Source organism: Protomyctophum bolini, assembly GCF_963924005.1.
Source record: "Protomyctophum bolini genome assembly, chromosome: 2".
Taxonomy (NCBI): domain Eukaryota; kingdom Metazoa; phylum Chordata; class Actinopteri; order Myctophiformes; family Myctophidae; genus Protomyctophum; species Protomyctophum bolini.
In genome coordinates, this window is record NC_137863.1 from 24,663,096 (window position 1) to 24,674,722 (window position 11,627).

General features: G+C 39.5%; 1 protein-coding gene across 1 annotated transcript in view; it reads right to left on the bottom strand.

Annotated features, from left to right (window-relative positions):
• Positions 1-10,050, bottom strand: part of LOC308331803 (uncharacterized protein) — a 50,541-nt gene extending 40,491 nt beyond the window's left edge. Inside the window, exons 1-7 of the mRNA XM_080787300.1 lie at positions 10,017-10,050; positions 9,516-9,551; positions 2,687-2,758; positions 2,554-2,598; positions 1,979-2,014; positions 1,280-1,315; positions 620-724 (exon numbers count right to left, since the gene is read on the bottom strand). Coding sequence (XP_080643426.1) covers positions 620-724; positions 1,280-1,315; positions 1,979-2,014; positions 2,554-2,556 — 180 coding nt within the window. The 5' untranslated portion in view covers positions 2,557-2,598; positions 2,687-2,758; positions 9,516-9,551; positions 10,017-10,050. The remainder of the gene's footprint in view (positions 1-619; positions 725-1,279; positions 1,316-1,978; positions 2,015-2,553; positions 2,599-2,686; positions 2,759-9,515; positions 9,552-10,016) is intronic.
• Between the last annotated feature and the right edge of the window lie 1,577 nt (positions 10,051-11,627).

Consider the following 11,627-nt stretch of genomic DNA (forward strand, 5'->3'; position numbering starts at 1 on the left):
CAACCAAAATTACCAAACTTTTTATGCTGAGTTTATTTCCTCTCAAAGCAGTGCGCATGTCAAAACAAGAGGGTTTTTTTTGTACAGTACTTGTAATGTGATCATCCAACACATTAACACAATAGTAGAGTGTGGGAGCATGCGTTAATGACGTTTAGAAGATTTAGAACACTTTCCTGGGGTCTTTATGTGTGTAATATGTGGCTTTAGATATTTTAGATTTTAGCAGTGTCCATGATATCACAGACACTGGTCTCACTTCCTTCCTGGACTACATTAAGTAAGACAGCCCTCCCCATAGACGCCCTTTCTGGAGCGTACAGTATGTGCTCAAGGGAGATTCCTTGCGAAGCCCCACGGAAGCATGAGTGCGTCACAGAGCGCATGTTCAGGTTTGTAAGTCCCGTAAAAGATGCGCTGTGATTGGCCAATAATCACTTGAGTGGCAGCGTGGCGTAACGTGCCTTCCACACTTTGATGTTCAAATGGTCATAATGTACAGTCAACCAACCATCCAATAATAATTTGTTACATTTATTTTTACATTGGAATATGGAATGTGTTCCAGTGGCCACAAGAAAGCTCTGCTGGCTGCCAGTTGAATATCACGGTACGTTACCTGCCCAGGAGGACCAATGCTGCCAGGCACTCCCTGAGTCCCAGGCTGACCAGCTGGCCCCACAGGCCCAACGAGGCCCCGATCGCCTTTCTGACCATCACGTCCCTACACAAGACACACACACAAACACACACACACACAAACTGATGCTCGCAACTGCTAAATCAAAGCAGGTGGCTGGCATGGCCGCCTGCCCTCCACTGATGTCCTAGAGATAATACATTTTGATTTGCACATGAAAACGGCACTCTGACATTTGAAGCCCCTCTGCATCCCCCTCAGAAGTGGCTCACCCTTAAAGGCTAACCCTGATCATTAGAGCATGCATTTCGATATAGCTGCTGCGCGGGGGGGCTTATTGATTCAACGGTGAGTGAGAGTGCGATGGTAATATCAATGATGGAGCGAACTACAGTTTATAAACACACACATGAGGGAGATATTCATGAGGAGGAAAGTGTGGTGGAAGGCTCATGTGTAATGCAATAAAGTGAAATAAAGCAAAATCAATACAAGAAGAGAGAAGGACGAGAGAGGGTAATGCTTCATTTATACGGTGTCGTACGACGGAGTATAAATCAGGCTTTAGAACAGGAAAAGGGTGAAGACAGATAAATGAATGGACAGCAGATGAAAGAATAACAGCATAATGGAACTGACATCTCTTCCAGGTGCGCCTCCATCTCCTTTGTCGCCCTGCAGATTAAAGACAATAATAATAAATGTATTTATAATGCACTTTACATTACAATTCCAACAATGGTAATAAGAGCTGTACGCCGACAATGACAACCGGGAGATGTATGACCTTGCAGGCGTATTACAAAGGCTACATTACAGTATGTCATTTAGATAGTAGATTATGTAGACATAGCATTCCATAGTGTATAGCCTACTTATAGTTTCATTGATATTCTACTGTTAGACAGATGTTAGGTTCTTAGCTCATGTACTGTATTTGATGTGTTACCATGTGTTGTTGCTTACTGTAAATCGCTCTGGATTAAGAGCGCCTGCTAAATGTCTAAATTGTAATTGTACAATTTATAACTTATATCAGTGATATTACTTTAATTCAATTGTTGAGTTAAAGTAATTGTTTGACTGTGTTTGTTTGACTGTGGTTTAAAAAAAAAAAAGCATTCGTTTTTTTTAATGAAAAATGTTTTATTTTCAGTCTAACATGGTTGATGGTTGGAGTCTGAAGTTCAATAGGCTTATATAAGAGGGGCTGTATCTGATCAAATGAATATCAAATACTGTATCTAATGATCCCAGAAGGGTTCTAAAGTTAAACATCACTTTAAGTGTCAGTTGATTTGATTATTTTTATTAATCTGAATAACAGACGACACATACCTTTCTACCATCTTCCCCTGGCACACCGTCCTCACCCTGCAACCAAAAAACAACAATAAAAGCAAACAAACAACACTGTCATACAGCAGCAAAACTTTAATAATGCATTGCTGCTGCAATGGGTTATTCATTATTCACTGTATTTTATTAGCAAGTCACTGAAGGAAGATGTTATTAAACAAACAGGCACACTGAGGAGAATGAACTGTCTAACTGAGGGACTGTAGATCAGTACACATCAGCCATAAGACATGTCTTTACTACCACTGTTTCACTGAAATTGGGGAGGGGCCAGAGTCAGAGAGTGGTAGGGAAAAGACATACATCCATCCATTCACTTTGGTCGCACTAAAACTATGACAAAATGTTCATTGACTACCTTTTTTCGCTGACGAAAATTAAATAACTATATAAAAACTAAGTTATGATGACTAAAAATATATTTTATTCGAAAAGAATATGACTAAAACTAAATCAATCTATACATTTGTTGTCAAAACCAACACTGATCCATCCATCCATTCACACAGAGGATTGTCATTGAGAGGGATGAGTATTTGTATTGCATCAATCACCATCTTGCCAGGAAGCCCATCTTTGCCATCGACTCCTGCTTTGCCCTGAAATACAACAGCAGTACTGATAAGATAAAAACAAAGCAATACATTTTAAATAAATAAGACACAGAAAGAAATGGCGTGTACTCACAAGTGTTCCTGCGCTGCCTGTGGGACCAATGGGGCCTGGAGGCCCCTGTGCACCTCGAAGTCCTGGCAAACCCTGGTTAAACACAACAGTGCATTATGGAGCATGGAGTGATTGCATGAAAATAAACTAAGATAACTTAGATCCTACTTGACCACTTAAAAGTCTGTGTATTTCATAGTCTTTTTGGTGACCCCTCTACCAACGGTTCTTGAGGTACGTGCATTAAAGCCGTACATATGTACGGCTTTAATGCAAAGACAAACGTACAGACAGACAGAGGCGTGGTGCATTTATAGATTTTAGTCGTTGATTAGTCACCTTTACGAGGTATAGCTTGTAAGGATCGGGCGTTCGTGGAATGAGCAACACAGTTAAACGTGTGAGTAGCGCCTCAAAAAAAAAAAAAGCCAAAATGACAAGTGGTTGGTATTGACCTTTGCTTTGAGTTGCTTAGTGGATTTGATGATTGCACTCTCACACAGTAATATGGGCATAAAACAATACATATTGGCCATTTTTTTACTTTATAGATTTTACACTCAGTGGGGGAACTCAGTAGCGTCTGGAAGATCCATACGCAGCCACAACACTTGGTATGGTATGGGGCAGTATCTCTCTCATAGGCGAGACAGAACTTGTCATCATTGAATGCAATCTCAATGCAGAATCTTCAGAATCTGGGACGTAACGGCATCCTCCAGGATGACAATGCTCGCCCCCACAGAGCCAGGATCAACACAGAGCACCTCCAGAATTTGGGAGTGGAGAGGATGGACTTCAACCCAATTGAACAGGAATCAGCTTGGGCGTGCTGCATGTGCTAGAGTGACCAACAGAACCATATTGGATGACTTGCAATTAGGGCAGTCAAAAGATAAAAAATTGGATTATTCACAGCTATTTAATCATGATTAATCACCATTCAAACTACTGTACAGTATGTCCAAAATATGCCATGTATGTATGTGTACAGTATGTATGTATGTTTTATTCTTTTTAACAAATCCAGAGTGGTAGGATGGTGTTAGTATTAGGGCTGTCAAACTATTCATATGTATAATCAGATGGATATGGGGCAAGTCATCTAAGCATGCATTAATTGCGTTAACATTTGTCTGTTAACTATCTAATTAATTTCACAAAATAATTAACTCAGTTAACTCTGTCATTTTGACAGTCCTACTTGCAACAAAACCTGGTTGAGGAATGGGATGCCATCCCACTGCAAAATGTGTCTAGGTTGGTGACCAGTATGAGGAGAAGGTGCCAACTTGCCAAGTTGTTGCGGCTTCCACACGCTACCGAGTTTGATAATTAATAGAGTGTAAAATGAATAGTGCAAAAATGGCCATTATGTGTTGTTTTTTCCTTATTACTGTGAGAGTGTGCAATCTACCAATCCACTAAGCAACTCAAAGCAAGGGTTGAAATAGAATACCGGCTATCTGTATATGTTGTTTGTATGTCTGGCCTCGTGGGGAAAGATGCTGGGTGGATGGGGAGGGAGTTGTGGGAGAAAATATAAAAGTTGTATTTTCTTTTCTTTCTGTGAAACTTGCATATAATGGCATGCTCATATTCTTTGAATAAAAGTGTATTTATAAAAAAAAGAAAAAGAAAAAATGGAATACCAACCATTTTAGCACATTTTTGGGGGCGCTACACACGTTTAGTGTGTTGCTCATTCCACGAATGACAGATCGTTGTCGCTCCCACTAGTATTGCGGCTGTGGCCTGGTATCACTTACTTTGGAGAAGTAGATAGTCTGGTAGCTTCATTGTCATTGCATTATATGACTATATGGTCTGTTAGAACTGCTATTCCCAGAATTCAGTTTGAAACAAAACCATGGAAGTACCGCTCCAAAACAAACGCGGCAGGGTCCAATCGTGATATTTTGGAAAGACATACTGTAGTCAGAAACCGTATGTATTAACTTTAAAATAAATAAATAAATTATAAGTACATTTCAGGTAAAATGGTGTATATAGAGAAGTTGTCCAAAAACCTTCATGTGGACATTATGTGGAATAGTAATACTGAAATAAATGGATCTCTCTCTGGAGACACACAGACAGGAGGCTACTTTTAGTTGTTTTCTAACAGGAAAAGGTTATGCTGAAGGTGCCTAAAACTAATCCTAATTTGGGAGTTACAGCCTTCAGTGTGTACGCTCCATATATGGAACGAATGTCAATAAAAGTTTAAATTAGATGTCTTTGGCTATTTTTAGAAGATGTTTAGCTGACCAGCCTGACCGTATATTGGAAGAATGCCTATGCACCTTTTTATTGTAATATTTAGTTAATACATTAGCTAGGTTTATATAACTATCTGCGCAGTGCGCACCATAGTCTCCAACTCTTTATACTCTGGGCTCAGCAAAAGGTCATCTCCCATCTTCAACTGGTGCACACTTCTGCAGCCTAGATTACTAACAAAGTCTAGGAGACATGATCATATTACACCACATCTAGCATACAACAATGTTGCATGGTAGATGTAAACAAGTTGTAAGTGTCATGGCCGCTCCAATGCATTTCCAATGGAAGTCACATGGTTTGACAGAACATTTTTGTTTGATGCTGTTGTACGGCTTTCGGCTGTGTTTCGACTGCCCCCCTCCCCCCAAAACTATTATGACAGGAAAAAGACTTGGGCTCATTCACAAAGCACTATGGGGCGAGGAGACACAAAGTAAAATGTATTCCAGGTGCAGCAAAATGGTGTCATCATGCATCAATCAAATCTTGACTACTGTACAGTACCATACTGTAACCAGTGGTGGAAGAAGTACTCAGATAATTTACAAAAATAATTTACAAAAATAGCAATACCACAATATAAAAATACTCTTACAGTACATCAAAATCTCTCGCATCAAAATATAGTGTTTTACAATTGCAGATCTAAAAGCTTGTAGATAAGCTATTTTCAAATAGCCTGTGTTCAAAATAGGGGTAACGTGGTTAATGTATGTTTGATAATATAATAATTTATATCTGCAATGTAACTAGTAACTAAAGTTTTCAAATAATTGTAGTGGAGTAAAAGTACATTTGCCTCTGAGATGTAGTGGAGTAGAAGTCAAACTATTGCAAATTGGAAATACTCCATTATAAGTAAAAAGTTACAAAAAATTGTACTGTACATACTTTAGTACATACTTTAATAAGTCAATAGGTCAATAAGTCAATAATAGGTTTAATAAGTTAATAGGTCAATTTTTACACCTTCAGAGTAATATTGTGTACTGAATTCTCCACGCCTGCAGAGACAGCTGCTTGCTTTAAGAGGTCATGCTCAGGCAGAGGACATAAGCCCTTGTTTTTACACAACAGGTTTTTACGAAACAGCTCTAATTTCAAGAACAAGAGCCATGGCCAGTATTGAATGCATGTAAACAACAGGGTTCAATGGGATTGGATAAAACAGGAGTGTCAACAAGTCCACATTGCCCTCTGCTGTACATGTACAGTAAAGTCTAAGACAGTGGTTTTCAACCTTTTTCATATCAAGCTCCATTATTTATTCAGAATGTAAGCCACAGACCACGATTTGATGAGATTTTGACCTCGCAGACCCAAAACTAAAGAATATTTAGTTGTAGTTGGATAAGACTTGTACGCTGTATTGATGTGGTACCATAGGAGAGAACAGGGAAACGATCAAAATAAGAATTATTTTTATGTAGACTTCTTGTAAGTAGACTATAGTCTAATAACAAATGAAACCAAATGGACCTGTTACGGTCCATTTGGTTAAATTTTTTAAGATTTAAGAGTTAAGATCTAAGAGTTAAAGATCTAATAAGAATCCATTTGGTTACCAACTCTCCATCAATTAGCTGGGGACCAACGGGAAACCCCTCAAGGACCACTGGTGGTCCCTGGACGACTAGTTAAAAACCACTGGTCTAAGAGATGGCTGCCATTATTGTGGCTGTTGGTGAAGATTTGGTGAACACAGCCGTGTTTGGAGATATTTATTACTGCAACCCTAAGGATTAGGGATTTTAAACCTAAAAGTATTGCACTATAATATGTTTGGATGGCTAAACATATTCTATTCTATTAAGTTTCTTGGTTAATTCTTAATATGAATGTTTAGCAGCTGAAGTGATAGAACATGAAAATATTGGCTCAACCTCTATCTATAATAATGAAGAATATTCGTATACATACTGCCTGTCAGCTCTAAATTCTTATCTGAGCACGACAATTAGCATTAAGTGAGCCTTATTTGAAAGCTTGAAATGTGAAAAGTGGTTTGGCACCGTGCATGCAGTACATAACTAGTGAATTTTTGTAACTCTATCAGCTACTATTATAATTCCTTAATAAAAAAGATCACGTAAGAAACTCAGAAAAAAGGAAAATCAGAGATGTGTGCTGGAAGGGACAGAAAATAAGCTTCTATTAGGATTTCTCAAATGCTACACAGACGGGGGCTCCTTCCTGCAGTGTCAACGATTGCTTCACTCATCTAAGATTCGTGTTCACATTGGATACCCTACTCTACTGTGCTATGCTTCAGTCAGTCCACACATCACAGCGCCCACTGCCCAGGGGTATTATATTAAACATAATTTCATACCCCAAAATAGCCTTACAATTCATCAAACTTTTAAACGCTCATGGACACTAATCAGTTTCTGTGGTTAATACAGTTATTATTATACCAGAGCACTGTGAGAACCCAGTGTTGATTTCGTCTACTAAAACTATGACAAAGAAAATGATGCGTCGACTACCTTTTTTCACAGATAAAATAAGGGAGGGACTAATGGAGAAGAGATACAGTACAACTAAAAGACATGATGAATTGAAAATGGAGGCCCCTGATGTACATAAACAAGTCTTAGTGCTTTTTCTGGTTTCATCCCCGTAGCAGTTTTGTTTTGACCTGTACCTTCGTTTGAACTGTACCCATCCTACTAACTGTACCTTCGTTTGAACTGTACCCATCCTACTAACTGTGAATGAACTGTACCCATCCTACTAACTGTGAATGAACTGTACCCATCCTACTAACTGTACCCATCCTACTAACTGTGAATGAACTGTACCCATCCTACTAACTGTACCCATCCTACTAACTGTGAATGAACTGTACCCATCCTACTAACTGTGAATGAACTGTACCCATCCTACTAACTGTACCCATCCTACTAACTGTGAATGAACTGTACCCATCCTACTAACTGTACCTTCGTTTGAACTGTACCCATCCTACTAACTGTCAATGAACTGTACCCATCCTACTAACTGTACCTTCGTTTGAACTGTACCCATCCTACTAACTGTCAATGCAAATTTCAATCAATCAGTCATGTGTGGTTGCGCTCGGGTGTTGCGCTCTGAAGATAGTTGATCTAAACTCAACGCTGAGCTTGTAGATCGGCTATCGGCTTTCAGATGCAACCAAGAGTAAAATCAGGCATTACGATGCCATCAAGGCCTGCCAAAATCATTTTTGTCGACAAAATCAACTGTAGATTTAGTCGACTAAAACTACACTAAAACTAAAACTTTTCAGATGACAAAAATAGGACTAAAACTAAATTAAATTGTACTCAAAAGACTTTGGCTAAAACTAAATCAAATATTTCTGTCAAAATCAACACTGTCAGAGCCTGAGCTAAACATAGGGCCTACAGTATACCTGCATATATGTAATAATGACATAACATAATGTTGTCTGGTATTAACTCGTTTGCAAAAACGAAATAAAGTTGAACAATAATAACGATAAAATATCTGGGCATGATTCGTATCCTAATATTGTCATTCATCTTTATCTGTTGCTTCTGCACCTTGTGATTGAGGAACCAGAATGTTATTCGAACACCCCCCCCACCCCCCCTTCACACACAGCCCTCGTGAACTGTTGTTTATATGATGTTTATATGATAGTATTGTATATTACTGGTGCATCTCGGAAGCAGGACATGTATCATGAGAGAAGGAGGCACTGGAGCAGCTCAGACAATTTAGGCCCTGACCTGACGAAGATGTAACTGAAACATCTAAATGGTGTCTCTTTTTACCTGTACCCTGATAAAGTAATGGTGTCTCTTTTTACCTGTACCCTGATAAAGTAATGGTGTCTCTTTTTACCTGTACCCTGATAAAGTAATGGTGTCTCTTTTTACCTGTACCCTGATAAAGTAATGGTGTCTCTTTTTACCTGTACCCTGATAAAGTAATGGTGTCTCTTTTTACCTGTACCCTGATAAAGTAATGGTGTCTCTTTTTACCTGTACCCTGATAAAGTAATGGTGTCTCTTTTTACCTGTACCCTGATAAAGTAATGGTGTCTCTTTTTACCTGTACCCTGATAAAGTAATGGTGTCTCTTTTTACCTGTACCCTGATAAAGTAAGGGCCTACATTGTCTGAGCTGCTCCAGTGCCTCCTCCTCTCATATTGTATATTATTGTTTGTCACTACGATTAATTGAATACCCAGGACCCCAATGGAAACAAGCCATAGTGCTTTCTTGGGTTTAATCCTTTTAGCATACTTTTGTATAGAATTGTACTTTCTGTGCTGTTAATAAAGTATGTAATCAAATCAATCAATCTACGGTACATCCATGTATGTGCATAGATCAAGGTGGGGCGATATGTACAAAATCAAATACCGGTATCACATTATGTTTGACCAAATACCTCAACCTCAATATTGATTTGAATATGTTTTTTTGTGTTGTTATTATGGAATATAATTTAAAGTAAATATGCAAAATGTGGGGAAGGTACATGGTCAGACACATTATTTAATCACCAGCATACTTTTCTTTGTTAACAACAATATTGACAACTCACGTCTCTTCCTGGATCGCCTTGCTTCCCCGGGTCTCCCTGTAGGAAAGGAAAAGGTTTGCATTAGTGACACCCAAGTTTACCTTGCAGTGACATTAATCTACTGCAGTGGTTTTCAACCAGTGGTCGGGGGACCACCAGTGGTCCTTGACCTTGAGGGAGTTCCAGGTGGTCCCCAGATACATGATTTTGAGTTGGTAACCAAATGGACCCTTAATAGATTTTTAACTCTTGGGAGCATAAAATGAAACCAAATGGACCTGTACGTGTCAATTTGGTTTCATGTTATGAGTTAGAAGAGTTAGAAGAGTTAAATTATTGTTAAACATCTGTATTACTTAATTTACAAGAAGACTACACAATTTGGGGTCTGAGAGGCTAAATCTCGTCAAATGGTGGTCCGTGGCTCAAATGCAGAATAAATAATGGGCCATGGGGTTGAAAAGCACTGATGTACTGTGTGCTTCTGTATACGGTGTGCTTGGAGAGGGTTAGTTCACCGACCCTCTGGCCTGCCACGCCTGGCACTCCTGGTTTGCCGTCTAGACCAGCTCGTCCATCTAAACCAGATGCTCCCCGGTCTCCCTAATCACATAGAGGTGTTGGGGTCAGAAAGAGAATATGATGGAGTTATAGCCTTACAACGTACAAGTTTCAGTTTTCACCACTTAAGCATCTGACTGTGTCACCTTAGCTTTTCCCACTTTAACCATTATTTTAAACTTTAGCTATTGAAAAATAGCAGAAGCTTGTAGCATGGCACTCGGTGCTACGCTACCACACTACGAGCTTGCAGATCTGCAAAACAAACTCAAAACTAAAAAAACTAAAAAATTGTGAAAATGTGTGCAAATCTTTGAATATTATATTCTATCACAGCGAACGTTTTTAACTCATATCTTTGCTTCTGGGGGTGCCTGGACTAACATATTTTGAGATGGGGGTCGGCGGCCAAATACATACAATTTTGGCAGTCCTTGACATGAAAATGTTTGAGCACCACCGATAGAGAAACAATGCATGTAACTGAGACTAGAATTACATTTAAAACATCGGTTTTGTTTTCCCACCATTACATCTGCAGTGTGTTGACATTCTTTCTTTCAATTATAGCCTACACTTTTTTCAGATCCTATAATTCAAGGCATTCTTTGAGAAGATTTTCTAAATGTTTCCTATTACTATTTATACACCTGTAAACCTGTAAAAGTACAATTAATATTAATCATTACATTAAGTTCATTAAGAATATATTTTCTAATGCTGGGCTCGTCACGAGGTGACTCTCATTGCGAACGCAGTGATTGCGAATGCAGTGAGCACTTACTATGAGACCTAGCAGATCATGTCTGTGTGTGTGTCTGTGTGTCTGTCCCGCTATCCAAATATGGAGTGTGTTGCATCAGCAATCACTCAGCTCCATATATGGGCACAAAAGGGGCCAGGTCCACTCAGCTCCATATATGGGCACAAAAGGGGCCAGGTCCACATATACAGTAACAGCGGGACAGACACACAGACAGACAGACAGACAGACATGATCTGCAGGGTCTCAGCTGCGTTCGCTTCCCGCGTTTGCGCGTCTTACTGGTACACTACAGTATATCAGCTGTTCTGTGCGAATGCGCACATGTACAGTATGTACTGTACACACATGTGACGTAATTAAAATACCGTAGCACCGGGAAAAATAAATCACCATTACACCACAGGCCCTGAGAGACTATGTTCAACCATATGGGGTTTCAGGGGTTAACTACCAGCCCCACTGCACGTCATCCCGTGGGAACCTGCTAACGTTGGAATCAGGATCCAGTGGAATGAAGGACATTGGGACCTTGCTTATCAAAATGTTCAAGAGCCAGAGCCACTTAAGAAGCTTTTCTTTTCTCTATGACTACAATTGCCAGTGTGAGAGATGAAGAGAAATCAGTCACACTGATCCAAACCAACCTTTTCGCCGTGAGGTCCTCTTTCCCCCGCCAAACCCTGGACAGATTACAAGAGAGCCGGGTCAGTGTTAAGTGAGTCACAGATGTCACAATAACCACTGTTTAGTTATCATTACTGACTGCCTGATCAAGGGCTTCTGGAGAAAAAAAGCCTTTCAGTCAT